Source organism: Macrotis lagotis, chromosome 2, assembly GCF_037893015.1.
Source record: "Macrotis lagotis isolate mMagLag1 chromosome 2, bilby.v1.9.chrom.fasta, whole genome shotgun sequence".
Classification (NCBI taxonomy): Eukaryota; Metazoa; Chordata; class Mammalia; order Peramelemorphia; family Peramelidae; genus Macrotis; species Macrotis lagotis.
The window spans coordinates 137,244,512-137,266,023 of record NC_133659.1 but is presented as its reverse complement, the minus strand read 5'-3'; the positions used below and the strand labels follow the sequence as shown (position 1 = coordinate 137,266,023).

Below are 21,512 nucleotides of genomic sequence, written 5' to 3'. Positions count from 1 at the left end.
ATTCAAAGTAACCTCAGACAATATAAAATACTTGGGAGTCTACCTGTTAAGGCAGACAGAAAAATTTTTTGAAAACAATTACAAAACACTTCTCACATGAACAAAATCAGATTTAAATAACTGGGCAAACATCAACTGTTCATGTAGAGGCCATTCTAATATAATAAAAATGACAATTCTACCAAAACTAAACTACTTGTTTAGTGCCCTACAAATCAAAATTCCAAAAAATTACTTTAAGGAGTTAGAAAAAGTTGTAAGTAAATTTATATGGAGAAATAAAAAGACAAGATTTTTCATGGATTCAGTGAAAAAAATGCAAAAGAGGGTGGCTTAGCCTTACCAGATCTAAAATTATATTATACAGCATCAGTCATTAAAACCGTCTGGTATTGGCTAAGAAATAAAGTAGTGGACCAGTGGAATAGACTAGGCACAGTAGCAGGAAATGTTTATAGTAATCTACTGTTTGATAAACCCAAAGAGTCCTGCTATTGGAATAAAAGCTCTCTTTGATAAAACTGTTGGGAAATGGGAAGTTATTATGGAAGAAAATTAGATTAGACCAATATCTCACACCCTGTACCAAGATAAGTTCAAAATGGATATAGGATTTAGATCTAAAAAACAATATTATAAGCAAACTGGAAGATCAAGGAATAATTTACCTGTCAGATCTATGGAAAGGGAAGCAGTTTATGACCAAGGAAGAGATGGAGAACATCATTTAAAACAAACTAGACAATTTTGATTACATTAAAGTAAAAAGCTTTTGCACAGACAAAACCACTGTAACCAAGATAAAAAGAAATGTAGTAAATTGGGGAGCAATTTTTGCAACTAGTATTTCTGACAAAGGACTCATTTCTAAAATATACAGAGAACTGAGTCAAATTTTCAAAAAAAAAAAAAGAAGCCATTCCCCAATTGCAAATGGTCAAAGGATATATAAAGGCAATTTACAGATGAAGAAATCAAAGCAATCCATAGTCATATAAAAATTGCTCCAAATCATTACTTATTAGAGAAATGGAAATTAAGGCATTTCTGAGATACCACCTCACTCCCTCAGAATTCATTCAACCTTTCTGGAGAGTTAGAATTATGCCCAAAGAGCAATAAAAATGTATATACCCTTTGATCCAGCAATACCATTAATGGGTCTATACTCTGAACAGATGATGAAAATGTGTAAAAATATCACTTGTATAAAAATATTCACAGCAGCCCTATTTGTGGTGTCAAAGAATTAGAAATTAGGGAATGGTTTAACAAATTGTGGTATATGTATGTCATGGAACACTATTATTCTATTAGAAACCAGATGGGATGGGAATTCAGGGAAGCCTAGAAGGATTTGCATGAACTGATGCTGAGCAAGATAAGCAGAGCCAGAAAAATATTGTACACCCTAACAGCACCATGGGGGTGATGATCAACCTCAACAGACTTGCTCATTCCATCAGTGCAACAATCAGGTACCATTCTGGGAAATCTGTGATGGAGAATATACCATCTGTATCTAGAGAAAGAATTGTGGAGTTTGAAGAAAGACCAAAGACTATTACCTTCAAATTAGAAAAAAAAAACCTGTAATCTTATTATGTAATTTTGCTATCTCTTATACTTTATTTTTCTTCCTTAAGGATATGATTTCTTTGAGAACAATGTATACCACAGAAACAATGTAAAGACTAACAGAATGCCTTCTGTGGGGAGTGGGGGGAGGGAAGCAAGAATGGGGGGAAAATTATAAAATTCAAAATAAATAAAATCTTTCTTAAAAAAAAAAAGATGTCTTCAGGACATTTGGAAGCTACCTGGAGATGTAAGACTGGGTGTGCAAAGAAGTTAGGGCTTGATAAATGAATTGAAGAATCATCTGCATGGAGATGACTGTTTTTATTGTTTTTTTTAAAGATTTTATTTACTTTGAGTTTTACAATTTTCCCCTTAATCTTGCTTCCCTTCCTCCACCCCCACAGAAGGCAGTCTAACAGTCTTTACATTGTTGGAAACTGATGAGGGAAAAGAGGCATAAGACAGAGCCTTGGGAGTCACCCACAATTAGCAGTCATACATTGGACAAAGATCCAGCAAAAAAGACTGAGAAGGATCCACAGGAGAACATTTAGGAGAGATTATCAAGAAAAAGGTGATGAACAGCATCAAAGATAGCAGAGAAGTCAAGAAGAACAAAGATTGAGAAAAGACCATGAAATCTGGTAACTAAGAGATCCTGACTTTGAAGATAATAGTCTTAGTTGAATGATGAAACTGTAAGCCAGATTAATGAGATTGTTTAGAATGGTGGACTGCTCTCTCAGTAGTTTAGTCAAGAAAGAAAGGGATTAGAGATAGAGGAAGACAGCTAGCAGAGAAGACAAGCTCAAGTGGTTTGCTTTTTTAAAAATGACTATTATATCACAAATCAGACACATAACTAATATGCCAGCTATCGAGAATTTTAATTAATAATATTTCTCTATAAACTCCATGGGGGCAGGGGGTCTCCCTAACTAAGTAATCTAGACTTTGTATCTTCCTCATCACTCAGTATCACCTATAAACAGCAGGTACTTTATAAGTGTTTGTTGTATAAAACTCATTTTCAAAAAAAATTTTAAGTTGTTCTGAAAAGTAATTGTATAGATTTTTAGACAAATAAAGAAATGAGAAAATAGGCTTTGGTGAAAGTCAAGGAAGGCATGCTAATGTTATTGTTAGAACACTAAAATTTGGTGAAAGCACTGGGCACACCTTAAACAAGCTATGTTGCAAAAAACATTTGTGAGTTAATTGTTCAAACTTCGGAATTGTTTTTCTTCAAGCCTAAATAGCCAAAAATGTGGCTGAACCTTAGAACTCTTGTTTCTACAGGATCTTAATGCCATTTGTAATATGATTTCTATGGAAAAATACACTTTGGTTTCACTTGGAGCTGAGGTTGGGACACATCTTCCCCACAGTCACAGCAAGCACAGGCTCCCATGCCCCATGTAAGCACCCTGTCATGATGGGAACACACTTGACGAAGCCCAACAGGCTCCTTGGAAGCAATCACCTTCCCTGGATGAAAAGTTTCAGTTTCCAAATGAAAATGGATTAAAATATAAGGATAAGGAAGGAACAGCAAAAGTTGTCTGTGTGCACATCAAGTAGAGTATTCAAACAAGTATTAGTAGAGAGAAACCAGGTTTTATCAAAACAGTGAAGCTGTGATGGCATATACATGGGGCCACACCTTCTGGCATCACAGATTTAAAGTTGGAAGGGACTGAGGAAACTTAGAAGAGAATAGCTGATTTGCCAAAGGGCAAATAAAGAGCAGAGCCCACATTTAACTCATAATCTGTCTCCAAATCCAAGAATCCTTCCATTACTGTACATGCTTAGTAACTAATCACAAGTTTAATTTTACAACAGCAACTTGAATGCCTGGAAAAGGAATAGAAAACCACCCCAATATATTTGCTAAGAAAACCCCAAATGGGGTCATGAGGCCTCAGCAATAACAACAACAAAGCAGAATGCCGATTTCTTAAATGTTATGAGGAATTTACTATATAATACCTCTTTTCTGCAATATATTTTCATATAATGCAAATCTCACCAAGACAAGCAGCCAAATTTCATGAAAAAAAATCAACATTTATATATTCATCACAGACTAAATAACTTAAAGAGCAAAGCAAAATACAACAGTATTTTCTTTTGGGGGTAGTTGTCTTTAGACAACTGATGCTCACTTCTTAGATGCACGACTGCTGTGACATTAAACTTTGTGAAAACTTTGCCAGCTGGTTGCTTTGGGGAATGTGATTATTCTATCTTTCCTAAAATACATAGGGTCCAAGAGTAACTCTTGTGTTTTAGGAAAGATAGACCAATAAGAATGAAAGTCTAGGGGTACTTTAAGAGTACTGGTTCTATATTGTTTTGTTGGTGAAAAAGTGCTAGATTAGCCAAAAGATTCACTATCTTAAATTGTTAAGCTTTACATTTTTGCTTTTTAAAATATTGCTATTTGAAGATTTTAATTTTAACCAAAGCAAATATTAGTTTGAGAATTGCTTCTCTGTATGAAAAGAGATTACTACTATACCACAAGTCAAAAAGGTTTTAAATTGGTGTGCCAAAATGGATAGTTAAGAATAAGTACTGAATAAAAAATCTAGCTTAGGTTCTGAGATGGACACAAAGCTCAGTTTCTAAATATCAGCAGACATTTATAATTTAAAACCTGAAGAACTAGCACACTATTCTTAGTCTCAATTCTGATCATTACTCCAAAAGGAATATGATCAAAATTAAAAGTTATTTCCACGTGAAGAATACATTTCTCTTTGGGATTCACCAAGAGCCTATAAAAGTTCCCTAATTTCCCTTATGCCACACCACTACTCTAGCATTTACATTTATGATTGGATTGGAGTGTTTCCCACATAACTAAATATTGCTTGAGCCACTTTCATATGATCCAGCAACTCATGACTGATCCCTATTAATTGAAAAAATTGTGTCAAAGATGGATGGCTTGGGACAGATAGGTGGCATAGTGGATAGAGCACCAGCTCTGGAGTCAGGAGTACCTGAGTTCAAATCCAGCCTCAGATACTTAATAATTACTGAGCTGTGTGGCCTTGGGCAAGCCACTTAACCCCATTGCCATGCAAAAAACCTTAAAAAAAAAGGGGAAGTGGTCAAATGGGCGGAAGAAAACTTTATATCAAATACCTCAGATAAGACAGTGGTAAAAAGATATTAATATCAATATGAAAGAAAGTTCCAAATCACTAATAATAAAAGAAAGGCCAATCAAAATGGAGTAAGCAGAAAGAAAACAATATTTGAAATGATCACAACAATGCAAATGTACAACCAAAAATAACTGGAAGTAAATGTTATAAAATCACAACAAACAAACATGGTCATGAGGATGACTCATGCCAAGACACCTGTCACACCTCTCCAGAGGTGAGGGGTCCACAGCTATGAAACATTGCATTTGGGGGCAGCTAAGTGGTGTGGTAGTTAGAGCATTGGCCCTTGAGTCAGGAAGACCTGAGTTCAAATCTGACCTCAGACATTTAACTGCCTAGCTGTGCGACCTTGGGCAAGTCACTTAACCCTATATCCTTAAATAAAATTTTAAATTTTTTTAAAAACCATCTCTTTTCTGATTTTTTGTTTGATTTTTATTGATTGATTTTATTCTTCTTCCTCTTCTTTTCCTTCCTTTCAAAAATATTATTTGTTATAAGGGTTGGCCCCCCTGGAGGGGGAAGAAAGCTATAATGTAGAGTTAAATAATACAAAAACAAAAGATATCAATAACATTCATTGTTAGTTTTCCTTAAACAATTTTTTTGAGTATTCATTATTCTCAAATTAAGAGTTTGTCCTTTCAAAGAAAAGAATTTTGGCAAACATAAAATAACATTTCTTTTCACCTTCACCTTATACTATTTATTACAAAGATTTCTTATCGGGGGGGGGGGGGTCTTTGATCAGATCTCTCTTGCATTCATTCCATTTTCTTTCATTTTCTTTTCTTTCAATTTCTTTATTTTTCCAACTGCATATAATGAGTTTTCAAGAATCATTTTTAAAACATTTTTCTCCCTCCCTCCCTTCCTTCCCCTCCCCCTAAACAGAAAGCATGCTAAACATAGCTCCCTATTATTCAAGTTGTGAAAGAATCACATCCAAATGAAAGAGAAAATAATTGAAAGAGGAAAAAAAAACAATTCATATGAGGAATTTTTTTAAAAAAAATTGAAGATCACAAAGGACTCATTTCTAAAATATATACAGAGAACTGAGTCAAATTTTCAAAAAAACCCAAACCATTCCACAATTCATAAATGGCCAAAGGATATACAAGGGCAATTTACAGATGAGGAAAGTGATCCATAGTCATATGAAAAATTGTTCTACATCATTACTTATTAGAGAAATGCAAATTAAAGCATCTCTGAACTCACACCTTGCAGACTGGCCAATATGTCCAGAAAGGACAGTGATCAATGTTGGAAGGGATGTGGGAAATCTGGGAAACTAATACATTGTGGGTGGAGTTGTGAACTCATCCAACTATTCTGGAGAGCAATTTGGAATTATACCCAATGGGCAACAAAAATGTGCATACCCTTTGATCCAGCAATGCCACTACTGGGTCTATACATCACTTGTACAAAAATATTCACAGCAGCCCTATTTGTGGTGGCAAAGAATTGGAAATTAAGTGAATGTCCTTCAACTGGGGAATGGCTTAACAAACTGTGGTGTACACACACACACACACACACACACACACACACACACACACACACATATTGTGTGTATGTGTCATGGAACACTATTTGTTTTATTAAAACCAGAAGGGATGGGAATTCAGGGAAGCCTGGAAGGATTTGCATGGACTGATGCTGAGCAAGATGAGCAGAACCAGAAAAACACTGTACACCCTAACAGCAACATAGGGGTGATGACCAACCTTGATGGACTTGCTCATTTCATCAGTGCAACAATCAGGTACAATTTGGGGCTATCTGCGACGGAGAATGCCATCTGTATCCAGAGAAAGAATTGTGGAGTTTGAACAAGGACCAAAGACTATTACCTATAATTTAGAAAAAAAATTATCTTATTATTTCATTTCGCTATCTCGTGAACTTTATTTTTCTTCTTTAAGGATATGATTTCTCTCTCATCACATTCAACTGAGATCAATGTATACCATGGAAACAATGTAAAGACTAACAAACTGTCTTCTGTGGGGGAGGGAAGCAAGATTAGGGGAAAAATTATGACTCAAAATAAAATCTTTCTAAAAAAATTGAAGATAATAAACTTTGGACTGCCTTTAAACTCCAGTTCCTTTCTAAATATGGATGGTATTCTCCATCACAAGTCTTTTAGTATTATCTTTGATTATTGTACTGCAGAAATGATCAAGTCTATCAGAGTTGACCATCAACCCATGTAATGTTCTTCTGGTTCTGCTCATTTTACTCAGCATCAGTTCATGCATGTCTTTCCATGCTATTCTGAAGTCCCATCCTTCATGATTTTTTATAGAACAGTAGTGTTCCATCACATTAATATACCACAATTTGTTCAGCCATACCCCAATTGATGTGCATCCCCTCAATTTCTAATTCTTTGCATAGGAAAAGATCTGCTATAAATATTCTCTTATATGTTATCTTTTTTTGTGATCTCTTTGGTATACAGACCTAGTAATTGTATTGCTAAATCAAAGGGTATGCATAATTTTATTGCCCTTTGGGAAAATTCCAAATTGCTTTCTAGAATGATTGGTTCTGTTCATCACCAGAAATACAATGCTTACTGATGGTTTTAGATACTTCTTATTGTTTTAAGGAACATTCCATTTATTCCTATGCTTTCTAGAAATGGGTGCTGTATTTTATCAAAAGTTTTTTCTTCATCTATTGAGATAATCATATGATTTCTGTTAGGTTTCTTTTGATATAGTCAATTATGATGGTAGTTTTCCTAATGTTTAACCAATCCTTCATCCCTGGTATAAATCCTGCTTGATCAAAGTGTATTATCTTAGTGATAACTTGCTGTGATAACTTTGCTAATACTTTATTTAAAATCCATATTCATTAGGGAATTTTTTCATTTTCTTTTTAAAAAGTTATTTTTGTGAAAAACACCAAAAAAAAGTAACCTGCATTTCTGTTTCTAGGAAACTAGAAATGAAGTCTCAAACTAATCCACAAGTCAGGCTACAGTATAAGCCACTGTGCCGGGCATTTTGGTCACCTAGTCAGTCAACAATCCTCTATTAAACTATTTCCTTGCCAGAAAATGTGCTAAGCATTGAGGTGAGGAGAAAAAAAAAGGCAAAAAAAAGGTCTCTGTCCTCAAGGAGCTCACATTTTTTTTTTATTAAAGATTTTATTTATTTTGAATTTTACAATTTTCCCCCTAATCTTACTCCCCCCCCCCCCACAGAAAGCAATTTGTCAGTCTTTACATTGTTTCCAAGTTATACATTGATCCAAATTGAATGTGATGAGAGAGAAATCATATCCTTAAGGAAGAAACATAAAGTATAAGAGATAACAAGATCAGACAATAAGATATCAGGATTTTTTTTCAAAATTAAAGGTAATAGTCCTTGGTCTTTCTTCAAACAACACAGTTCTTTTTTCTGGATACATATGGTACTCTCCATTGCAGAGAGCCCCAAATTATCCCTGATTGTTACACTGATGGAATGAACAAGTCCATCAAGGTTGATCATCACCCCCATACTGCTGTTAGGGTGTACAGTGTTTTTCTGGTTCTGCTCATCTCACTCAGCATCAGTTCATGCAAATCCCTCCAGGCTTCCCTGAATTCCCATCCCTCCTGGTTTCTAATAGAACAATAGTGTTCCATGACATACATATACCACAGTTTGCTAAGCCATTCCCCAATTGAAGGACATTCACTTAATTTCCAATTCTTTGCCACCACAAACAGGGCCGCTATGAATATTTTTGTACAAGTGATGTTTTTACCCTTTTTCATCATCTCTTCAGGGTATAGACCCAGCAGTGGTATTGCTGGATCAAAGGGTATGCACATTTTTGTGGCCCTTTGGGTGTAGTTCCGAATGTCTATCCAGAAAGATTGGATGAGTTCACAGCAAGGAGCTCACATTTTAATGGGAGAGACTAATATGAAAATAATTAGGTATGTGCAAGTTATATATAGAGTAGTGAAGAGCGATCTCAGAGGGGAACACATTTAAAAGCCTTCTGATCACAAAGAATATTCTTTACAGGTCCTGAATGGGTCTAAAGGGGAAGCTCAAATGATATTCACCCAGACATGGCAACATGTCTGTGACAGCACTTCTTCTCTATTTAGCAAAACAAAATGGAAATCTTGTGGGTTATAAAGATTTAAATGTGTCCAGATAAGAATATTTGCCCCACACTCACATACCCAGGTTCCAAAATGGTTTTCAGCCTTTTTGAATTCAACAGAATCACCGAGAGTTCCAGAACCAGGCTTCTCCCTTAGCCAGCTCCTATAACACTATTTTCCAGATAAGAATTCTACCACTTTAGTACTTTAGGACTCTACTCCCATCACCTCCAAAATCAAGTGCATCTGAAGCCAAGGGCTTGCACTCCCTACATTTATTATACTGACAGCCCTTAAGAGGGTGGCTCAGTTTTCAGGCCATAGACACTGTTAGTTCTCAACATCTGTCTCTCCTAAAATTTAAGCTCCTGGAGGGTAGTAGAGACGATTTTGTCTTTACACCCTTATACCTTCCAAACAGAAAGTACTAATGTTTGTACTTTGTTCTCAAAGAAGACCACGATCCCAGGGGAGTGATACCTTGACAAGAACGTGAACTGGATTTGTGTGAGGGGGGACTGTATTAAGTCACCAGCCTCACTTTCTCCTACAGAGTCATCTAGATCCAGTGGCTATTTTTATGGATCGGATGCCTGGAGATGGCCCTGGATGTGAGGCTATTAGGGTTAAGTGACTTGTCCAGGGTCACAGAGCTAGTTAGTGTCAAGTGTCTGAGACTGTATTTGAACTCCTATCCCGACTCCAAAATCAGTGCTCTATCTACTGCACCACAAAGCTATCCTTGAATTTGTCAACTAAAACTGCAATCTCTACAGATCTTCTTTACTGTGACATCCAATGACTTCTTCAGCATATATTCTTCTTGATTTTCCTGTTATTATACTCCCCTATTCTGAATACTTCTTTTCCCAAGGTTTTTCATGATTCTTCTGTTATAAATTCTGTATACCCATATGTTTGAACGAGTCTTCTCTGCATTAGCATCACCTAGGTCCCAGCTCTTTTCCATGGTGTACCCCAGGGCTCTCTCTCCTAAACCCTCTTCTCTCTACATTTTCTTGGAGATCTCACTAGTTCCATTAGGTTCCATACAACACTATGCCAATGGTTCCTTGATCTGTTATATACCTAGTGCTCCTGACTCTCCTCAACTACAGGCCCATGTTTCCACTCTACTGGACATTTCCCCTGGATCTCTGATGAGCATTTCAAAAATACATTCAAACTGAACTTAATTTTCCCACTATGACCAAATCTTTCTAACTTCTCTATTTCTATGGAGGAAATTACCATCCTAGACTCTCAGGTTCCTAACATGAGAGTTATCTTCATTCTTCACTCTCTGTCTCTCTGACTCCACATCCAGTCAGCTGCCAACATATTCCTCACCTGTCCCTTGATCCTTACAGCCAACTCCTTTAGTTCAGGCCTTTATCTGCAATCTGTCCTCTACTCAGCTGACAAATTAGCAGTCCTAAAATACAAATCTGACTTTGTTATTTCCTATTTTAAGAAATATCAGTGGCTCTTTACTGCTTCTAGAATAAAATATGAATTTCTATACTTGGTGTCTACAGTTCTTCACAACCTGGCTCCAATCTATCTCTCCGGGCTGATCATATATTCCTATGTAATCATATTAATCATAGTCTAGGCACGTACCTGATTGTTTTCTACTAAAGAAAACCTTGTTTTACCTAGAATGCTCACTATAATGAGTGTTGGATATCTCCTCATGATAGTCCAGTAGGTTTTTCAAATAACAGTCAAAACAGAATTCATTTCTTTCCCTAAGTCTAATACTCCACACTTTCTTGTTTCTGCTGAGAGGAAGAGCATACTCCCCCTTATTCAAGGTTGAAACTTCAGAGTCATCCAAAATAATTCTCTCCATTACAACCCTCATCTAATCAACTACTCAATCTTGTGATTCTCTTGAATCTCTCTCATTCTATCCTCTTCTCTCCATTCACACAACTACCACTCTAATTCAGCCCTTCAATATTTTTTCCTACACATGACCTCTCTATTTGGTGTTTGTACCTCATGCTTCTTCAGTCTTTCCTCCACAAGGCATCTGACACAAGGAGGTACTTAATAAATGTTTAAAAACTAACAAACACACACACACACACACACACACACACACACACATACACACATTTACATTTGCATATATTTGTATCTTCCCTGTAAACTTCCTAGGAGTAAAACCTGTTTCATTTGTCTTTGAATATTCAGTACATTACACATAGCTACTGCTTAACAAATGCCTGCAGAATTTAATTGCCACTGATACCATCCTTATCCATCTCATCACTACCTTATATTTACATTATTGCATTTTTTAACTTCACCAGTTTCTTCATCTCAAAGTAATTCAGCAGTTCTTTCTGCAATTCATCCACATGTTAGCAATTTATCCTACAAAATTACATTTTAATGATATCCCCCCCCCCAACCTTGCCTTTAGAACCTCTAATGTTTCCTTAATATTTACTCTTATCATTTTCAGGGCCCTCAGTCAATTGGCCATACATATTCAAATCTTACCTTCCTTTACCTCCATGAATCCTCTCTCCAGTCACATTCTTTGTACTATTCTTCTCCCCTGCCATGTTCACTTCAGTACCTCAGAATTGGTACTAAATTATATAATAATGCCTTGAACTCTTTACTAGTATGTTTTATTTGTTCATTCAGCATTAATGAGGTGTCTAATAGGGCCAAGTACTCTTCCTGATGTTGGTGAAAGAAAGACCAAAATGAAATTATCTTCGATATCATGGAGATTTTATCTTATTAGGTGGAAGAAAATTAAATACAAAATATATTCAAGTTAATTTCCAGGAAGAAAGAAATAAGGAGAATCAGGATAGGTTTCTAGTAGGAGTTTAAAATAAACCTTGAGGAAAGGTAGAGTTTCAATAAGTTTGATAAGACTATATTTAAGTTAAAAAAGCCAGAGATGGTAAGTTGAATGCCATGCATGGAGAACAGCAATCAGATCACTTTTATAACAGTCTTCTTTCCAAAAATTAGACTATAAATCACCAGGGTTGAGGCCATCTAGAAATTGATGGAATTGGCCAAGTCAGATAATTTCTGAGGTAGCTTCCAACTCTAAAATTCTTTAATTTAAAATCTATTTCTTTCATATCATGCAGAAAACTTCACAGAACACTCATTATATTACAGATACCTAACAAATATTTGCCCTGAAAATCACAAAGTCTGATTAATCATAAAATAAAACTGCATACCATAAAAAGAACACTGTGTACAAAATATAAGCGGAAATTCAAAACTCTTTTTCAGTAAAACTGAAAAGGATTTAAAAGAAAGAGATAGCTCTTTTTCTATACTCTATGTTCAAGGAAGACTAATACACTTCAAGCTGATGAGCCATTTCTTTTGACCCAGCTTCCTCACTCTTATTCACAACTAACTGTGACTAAATGATTTCCTAAAACTCTAAATTCAAAGACCTGGTCTGATGCCAGAGGACAAAGACACTACTCTACAGAATGCCTCCCTCTGATAACCATATGCCAACTTAAAGGACATTTTCCAAAGAAACTACTCGATTTTAGAGGAAGATCCTCTAAAAATTAAATATATTTTTGGCTTTTGAAGAAATCTTGTCAAGAAATGGGGGTACTAGCACACAGAACCTTGGCATCATCTCCAAAAGAAAATGAAAGCTGACATGAAAGGTGACATGTTCTTTAAGTTTAAAGTTTAAAGAGTTAGTTCAGAATACTTATAGAGAGCCTTTGCATCCACATAAAAATGGTTTTGAAAGAGAGAAGAAAAAATATAACACTTGCAAACAAAGCAAATGTAAACAGAGCACCTAAACCTATTTTCTTACTCCCACAGACAAGTCTAATTTTTCAATATCATGATTTTCAGATTATTTACTTTCACTTGAAATTTTTCATAATTAAAAATGTTATATTAGAAAAATAAGGGTAAGAAAATCCACTCAATTCTAAACTATAAACTTCTGACCTATAGAACTCATTGGCTAGGGGAATTGCAAAACAGATGGGCTGCATTCCAGTGGAGATACAAGAGCTGAACTCTGGATCAAATAAGCCGCTGTGCTAGATTGCTTCATTCTGAGCTGATGTCAAAATGTGTTTGTGTGGCTCTCTAAAGTAAGAAATAGGATTATATGAAAAACAAATAAAAAACTCACTCCTACTTTAAAATTTAGTAAATGAGAAATATGAAACAACAACTAAAATATCATCATAATGTCTACAATTCAGGGATAAAGGGTCTAAATATTTTGGAAGTTCAATATTCAAAAATCACCTAACTAAAATATGAATATACCTCTCTATCTGTGCTAACTTATAAACACTATTCGGAAGTAACCAACAGATATAGTCTGTTTCTTGTTCATTTAGCTATAACAGTGACCTTATACTTTCATTTACCAAATAACAGACTTTCATTTACCAAAATTTACTATTTGGAATCATGTTTTGCAACTGATTCCTTCTTCACTTGTCATAGAGATGATACTGTGAGTTCTAAAGTCACCAATTATTTAACTCATTTAAGATAACAAAAATTGTTTATTATCTTCTTAATGTATTGACAAAATAAAATAGCATTGATTTCATTTCCCCCCCTAGACAATGCCTAATGTTTAAATGTACTCACTAGAATAATGGTTCTTGTTCTCTGAGCTGCTGTGCTCAGTTTCTATAAACCTCAAAAATAAGCATCTGTTCTGAAGATATTAATAAAAATTAAGGGGCTCATCAATCAGCAATATTTTTATCATTATATTATTGCAAAAAAGAGAAAACATTATAAGCTATAGCTTGTTCAAAGGTTGATTATGATCATGGCTTTATTTAATGAACACATTCCTTAATACATTGCTTATGACATTAATAATAAAATGGAGTCCTGTTATAATACTGTCATCAAATTCCTCAGTAATGAGGATTTCTTATAATGAAATCATATAAATCAACAATTAGTTTTCTAAAATTGAATCCAACACAGGAAGCTGGAAGATTTCAATGCAGAAGCAAAATTTTCAGTGTTGAAGAATTCTAAACTTTCAAATAATTACATATAAAGTTATTCTCCTTATAAAATTATAACAAATCAATCTGGACTAAAGATAATAGATAAAACAGAATTTATACCTCATCATATTGTTTTCTTCCAAATTGGAAACTAGACTACAGATAGGGTCTCCATTAGGTTTTATCAATTCAGATGAAGTGGTTGGTTGATAGTAATGCAAAGCTCCATTTCTATTTGAATGGAGAATGCTACCATCTATTAAAAAACAAAGAGGATACTCTTGGTACGAACTATAACTTTTAGGATAGCACATCTATTTTGTACTGACATTAGATTGAAATAGAATGCAGTTATCCAGTAAAGACACATTTTTCACCTATTTGTAAATCACTATTAAACTGAATAAAATGTTGCCTGGTTCCAAATAAATTAGCTACAAAAATCATCTTTTAAATTGACAATTTTTCTTTCTAAGCACTTGGCCAAAGATGGTGAACTGCCTATACATGTGGCATAAGCAGTTCTACTAAAATGGAATGTTATTGCCCAAATTATCATCTTATGAGCCTAACAGCTCTCTTTATAATATTACCATAGAATAGATTAATATGAAACAGGCAAAAGGAGAGTTCTTATTTCATAACTGACTTTAAAGTAACATCGTAGCCACAAAACAGGGAAGAATAAAATAGTCATCTAAGAATGGCTTATTTTGCCTATGAAGGTGAACCATTCAAATTCAAATGCTCAAAGAAAAGAGAGGGGGAGTTTTTTTACATTCTTTTTTGACATGTTTAAAATGGACAAGGAAAATTCATATTTAGTGTATGATACTCTATGAACTGAACTTCAAGAAAGAACCAATGCTAGAACAATGTCTCACAATAAGGTATATGGGGTAATTCAAAAGTAATTCCTCTTGGAAGAGGGGCTCAAGATAAATATATCTTATACTGAGTGGCAGTACCTGAACCACCTTAAATTGAGCTCCACAACCAATAATACTGCTGCAAGTTCCAGCACACTATTTAAGGGGTGGCTAGGTGGTGCTGTGGATAGAGCACAGGCCCTGGAGTCAGGAGTACCTGAGTTCTAATCTGGCCTCAGACACTTAATAATTACCTAGCTGCATGGCTTGGGCAAGCCACTTAACCCCATTTACCTTTCAAAAACTAAAAAAATAAAAAAAGTCCGTATTATAAAAGATTATACAAATTAAATTATAATAAGAAAGGCATGTTTGAAAAAACTAAAAAAACAAAACCCAGGAATATTTCTACCTCATTATTATTATTCATTTACTATGCTCTAATAGTCATTGCTAACGTGATGCTGTTTTGTAGTCTTTTGTAATAATTGTTCAGACATGGAGAGCCATGAGGTGAATAAACAATGTCAAAAGTTATGCATGTAAACTATTCACATCAATTAACTCTAAAACCCTAATCTCTTCTGAATTTGGTTGAAAAAGAATTATGACATAAGAAAGCAAAAATCTAAAGGGTTAGTGAGTTTTTTAACCATGTGGTTCTAAATTTTATAAAACTAAGAAAGTAAAAATCCAAGTTCAAACTGGGTTCCAAAACAATAAAGACCAGAATTTAAGAATAGCTTGAAGAACTACGCAACTGTCAACTGATGCCATATATATATATATACACACACACACACACACATACATATACACACATATATACATATATATTTATATATGTATATATACATATACATATGCATACATATATATTTTATCTACAAGTTTATGAAAATAAAGAAAAAATTTTGTTCAGCATAAACTTGTAATAAAAAGTTTTGTATCAATTAAAGCACATGGTCCTTCTAGTTAATTAATCCATTATAATTTAATACAATTACTTTTTGATATTAAATATTATTATAAGGAGTATTGGGTACTCATCTCTGCTGAGAGAGGGTATGGCATATATAGGTGTGTATTGCAGGGAAATTAGAAATTCAGAATATTTAGATGTTTACTCAAATCCAGATTTATTCCTAAATTGTGTTACTTTTACTCAACATTGTTCACAGGTGAGAAGTGGCATAAAAGAGAAACAGATTCTAGAAAATGGATAAAAAGAAAAGGAGGTAGAATGGTCAGGTAGGAAGAGCACAAGATAACTGATAAGTGTTATAATGGCACTTAGGCAATGTTCACAGGCCCAAAGACAGATCTTCCTGTTGGATAAAGAGGCACACAAAATAAGAAAATGTAGCAGAGCTGCAATTTGTAGAGGAGAAAACCCCCAAGAGACCAAAGATCTGCTGAAATAATCAATTATTTAAAAGAAACCAGTTTGACAACATTTAGCAAATCACTGGGGGGCAGGGACAGGGAAATTAAAAAATGCAAACCCAAAAGTATAGCAGTTGTCTTTGAGTCAGAAAATCTGGGGTTTGAGTACTCTACTACTTATATGGAGAATCTTGATAGTCATTTAACTTCTCCAGGTTCTTGCTTTCTGATTTCTAAAATGTTAGGATGAGATTAGAAGAGCTTTAAGATCCTTTTCAGCTTTAACACTCTCTCACTACATGAGAACATCTCTACATCTACATGTGAGAAAACTCTTCTGAGGCTTTCATTGCAACCACTTGGTGAGGTGTAAAGAATATGCTTGTCCAAAGCCTGGCTGGTCCAGTCTAGATGAGCAGCACTCTTAGACTCAGCTTGTAAAAGAGACAAACACATTTTTCAAGCTTCTCATGAAGTCAGCCCAGACAGAAAACCAAAGGTGAAAGAGATGATAAACACAAGTATTCAAGTGTCCCTGGTGAGGTTGAAGATCTGAGGGAACTGCTCAGTCACAGATTGGAAACCATGAATAAGCTGTGATAGAACCTCCTGGCATCAGATATAGAAGCTGAGAAGAGGTAATGAGAGAGAGAGAACCAAGTAGCAGAGGAATTCCTAAATCAAGACTCTTGGAGAAAAGATAAACAATTATTAGACTTCAGAGTTAGAGGATCAGCAAAGGACAAAGCAATGGAGGTCCAATAAGTTGCCAATCTTATAAATTTTTGTAAAGAACCAGTTTGGGGAGCAAAAGTTAACCTTGTTCTTTCTTATTTAATGAGTTATCTCTTCCAGTATGGTTGATACTTTGAGTTTAGAAAATTAAATAAATTTTTAAGTGGAGGTGGTCTCACTTGTTTCTATCCAACTCAAAACCTCATATTTTGCTTCTAAGAGAGTCACAATTGCCATTAATTCCGGAGTATTATATAGCTAGGGATGAGGAGCTCACTGAAGAGGAAAGAATAATTAATTTGATTGTTTATTAGTTCAAGTGCAAGTCCTTATGTTTTACATTTTCTGTAGGGTGAAATAAAGGCTGTTTCAGCCCACATGACTGGTAAGTAGGCTGAGGGCACTATAACCATTTCTGTCAAGTACCTAACATGATTCAAGTTCTGAGGTTCCCAGAAAAATGGTAGGCAGGGTGAGCACCTGAATAACTGGTGGAAGCCCTCGAGATCCTGCCCTGCCACTGCTGTTCTTTAGAGATTCTCTCAGAAGTGTGGAGGGGGGAAGCTTCTCTCCTAAACTCCAAGCTCCAAACTTTCAGTGGGCAACTCCTTTCTGTTCTGGTCTTCTATCTACATTGAGCTCAGCTCAGCTACTTTCCAGGGCTGTCTACTCCCTTTTAAGAACCAAATTCAAGCTGTGATTCCATTAGACTAGGAATCTTGTTTCAATCATCCTGTGTGCTTATTAATAACCACCTATAAGTTCTTTATACCCCATGTGTTCAAAATGAAAATATATTTCCAAGACTAGAACCAAGGTGTCCTCACCTTTTAACTTTTTTAAATTGAATGAAATGGTCTCTTTTTCTACTCTTCCTCATATCACTGGTCAGGGTAAAATTCTTGTACATTATTGGGTATTCTATGTTAAAGTATATTTTCAGATCTTTCCATATCTATTTGGACATATTTGTATTTTCTCAAGTCAATTATTTAGATCTGTTTAAAATTATCTCCTTTTCCTCTCTACCCCATATGATATTAAGAGGTGTCAAAAATGCTGTGACTATTAAGAGGTTCTCATTTCAAGATTTATCTGAAATATATGTTTGTGTGTCCCTCAAACACAGTATATTAAAACACAAAACCAGTTGATTACCTTAATATGTCACCTTAATGACATATAAGGAAGTATATGGTTTACCAAATATCTGGGAAGAGGTAAAGCTCACAATCATCTTTTGTTCAAATGTAGTCAATTAACACAATGATTTTATAGATGGGACTTTTTTTTTAGGCTTTTGCAAGGCAAATGGGGTTAAGTGGCTTGCCCAAGGCCACACAGCTAGGTAATTATTAAGTGTCTGAGACCAGATTTGAACCCAGGTACTCCTGACTCCAAGGCTGGTGCTTTATCCACTACGCCACCTAGCCGCCCCGTAGATGGGACTTTTAAAGTATCCACATGATCTAAAAGAGTTAAATCACATGTTTAAGGGTCTAATCTGCACCTAGGGAATAGCTCTCTTAACAGCAAAATCAAGCCAATGGGCTATTTAAATCATAAGGGTTTTTCAAGATTTAGTTTCTTGTTGACTACAGAAAAATGAAATACTACCCCAAACCTTCACTTACACTTTCCATCATCTCTGACCCCATTCTCCACTTAACAAGACAATGTTTTAATGTGGCTGTCCTTCATAGACATGAAGCTGACTACAGAAAAATCTGCCAAGAGATCAGATCTTCCTCTACTGGGCTATATTAGACAAAGCTACTATATGCAGGACCCAATAGCTTTTTGTAAATAAACAATGCCTTTACTCAAATAAGAGATCCTATGTCTATCAATGACTTAGAATTAGGCTGTATTATTAAACTAAAGTTCATTATAGAATTTTTTTTACCAGTCCTGTATACCATCCCTTTAGTTGAATTCAACATTCACCAGTCGCCTATGTGGTCTGCCATCATCTGAACAAGTATAGTTCTTTGATAACTGTGCTGCAATAGGCCTCACTTCAATGTTAGCATTCTGGCTGTTTCTAGACATTATTGGTGCTTCTCAACTTGCAGTGTGATATAAGCAGTTAATGATGATGAAAACACTCAAGGACCTGCATTTGCATTTGTAGCAGACCCAAGATTCAGTGTCACAGATAATTGACAATATTGCTTTTTTCCCCTTGCTCTGAAACTTAATGCCATATTAGTGCCCCCAAACCTTGGACACTCCTTGATGAAGTTTTCATTATTTGTTCTTTTATTTTATTTTAAAAGGTTTCTGCAAGGCAATGGGGTGAAGTGGCTTGTCCAAGGCCACACAGCTAGGTAATTATTAAGTGTCTGAGGCCAAATTTGAATTCAGATCCTCTATATCCACTGCGCCAACTAGCAGCCCCAAGTTTTCATTATTTGGACAACATATGACAACATGATAGAATTCAGCGGAAGTTTTCAACTTTGTATATTGATAGAAATCTCTGACTATAAATAAAGTTTCTGAGGCACAGAACTAGCCTCTATCTTCAGTTTCTGTAGAATTGTATTGACCTAGTTAAAATATTCCAAAAGGTACATAATTTCATTAGCTGAAAAATTTGTGTATTGGTCTGAAAAGATCTTTGTGCACAGCTACACCACATGGACCTACTCTACAGCTTTGCTTCACGTTACTAATGATGGTTAACAAGCTGGATAATACAGCATCTTTTACTGCCTACAGTAACACAAACTAACATACAGTTATGTGATTTCACTGTGGCAACATAGTTGTTCATCTCTAGTTTTACTGTAAGTGCAAATAATTGAGAATATCTGACACATAAAGACATTTAAATGTTAAAAAATATCTAGTTGATGTTTGAAATAAATGTACAATGTAAAAAGAATTAAAGCAGAAATACAAAGGACCTGTAAGGGTTCCATTTTAAGTTTAAAAAAAAAAAAAAGGTTTCTGTAAATCAAAATGTTAACATAGGGATACTTCCACTAGAAATGGTGAATACTTCCCTAAATTCAATCTCCATGCCCTAGAGAGATAAGATCATACAGAAACAAATTTTTCCTTCTAAAAAAATTATTGACAGCAAAGGAGATTTATGTGTTTAAATGAGAAAAATGTGACTATATAAATTTGTTTGGGTTTATTAACAATTCAAAGAAGACTCGTGAATAGTATATGTAATTTAGCTAAAAGCAGTCATACTTTATCTCTAATGTTGAAGTTTAAGCCAAGATCACAGTGTTCTTTAAAAATAAGAAATAATAGATATCTCTAAAAGCAAGCTTTGCAATTAAGATATAATTTTGCTGGTTCTTTATGTTTCAAAATGTACAAAGGTCCCCACATCAGAATAAAAAGGAAGCTAATGAATAAATTTCTCTTACATCAGCAAGAAAACTTAACTATTTGACCATATTTATAATAGAAGAAAAATGCAGTTTGGGGACTTATCCAAATCACAAATCATGAAAAGTGAATTGGTAAGAAATTAAGTGGTAATTCAATCTGAGCTTCAAAATAATCAATATATTTTCTTTGCAAACTAATAAAATACATGCGTCCTTTCATAAATTAGTAGTATTCATTTCAGCATATTGGCCAAAAATTAGAACATGCTGCCACAGAGCACTGCCTACCTTTTTATCATATACATCTTGCCAATTTACTCCAACAAAGAAACTGTGCCTCATAATTTCTTTTGCATCATCCGGACCTCCACCAAGGCTATCAGGAGAAATAAGGTTAAGTAAATATTAATCATATAAGCAAAGAAACTTTCAGTAAGACTATAAGTCTACTCTTGAACAAACTATTAATGAACACCTTCCCAGAACAGAATACATTGAGTATTATAGCTGAAAACACAAACCTTTCTTTCTCTCTTCCTCTCCATCCCCCCATTTTCTAGGCAAAATGTAGCTTGGTTACACATATACCGTGTTTGACATTAATGATGGCTAAAAATCTGGATTAAAAAAATAAGTACCACCACTATTTTCCAAAGAACAGTATCTGGCTTAAATTCTTAATATAATTACTATTTTGAAATACATGAATAAATAAAAATATTTTAACAACACAAAATTATAGGGGAGGTCTCAGGAAAGAAATTAATTTTTAATAGACTGTTTATTCCATAAGATTGCCCCCTTTGCTGAGCAAATCACTTAATCTTTCTGTGTCAAAGTTTCTTCATCTGTAAAATGGGCATAATAATTGTATCTATCTCACAAAGTTTTTATGAGATCCTATTAGATAGCATATATAAAGTGATTTGCAAACTTATCATTAGTTATTAAAAAGGAAGGGCATCATAGGCAATAGCTGTAGAGCTGGCTTCAAGAAAGAGATAGGTTTAAGCCCCTCCTTTGCACATTGACCCTCTTAAGCCATTTCACTTCACAGGGCCCAAAGAACATGCTTGCTACCTAATGTAGAGAAACTGCTCCTCAGAACTGCTAAGAATTTTCCTCCAAAGAGAATTTCAAACACTGATAAAATCATAGATATGAATTTCTCAAAAGAGGGGGGCCCCTTTGATCTACAGAATTCAGTTCTAACAATTTCTATCTCTTTTTAGTATTCATACACTGTAGATCTCAGGATC

The 21,512-nt window shown here is 34.8% G+C and overlaps 1 protein-coding gene across 8 annotated transcripts in view; it reads right to left on the bottom strand.

Moving 5' to 3' along the window:
- The window catches only part of AKT3 (AKT serine/threonine kinase 3), a 412,039-nt gene that overhangs the window by 37,893 nt on the left and 352,634 nt on the right, over positions 1-21,512 (bottom strand). For 7 of the 8 annotated variants that reach the window (XM_074222894.1, XM_074222895.1, XM_074222899.1 and 4 more), the window contains one exon: positions 20,542-20,629. In XM_074222894.1, coding sequence (XP_074078995.1) covers positions 20,542-20,629 — 88 coding nt within the window. Of the gene's footprint in view, positions 1-6,499; positions 6,626-20,541; positions 20,630-21,512 lie in introns of all 8 variants that reach the window. The other variant, XR_012475745.1, reaches the window with a different exon arrangement.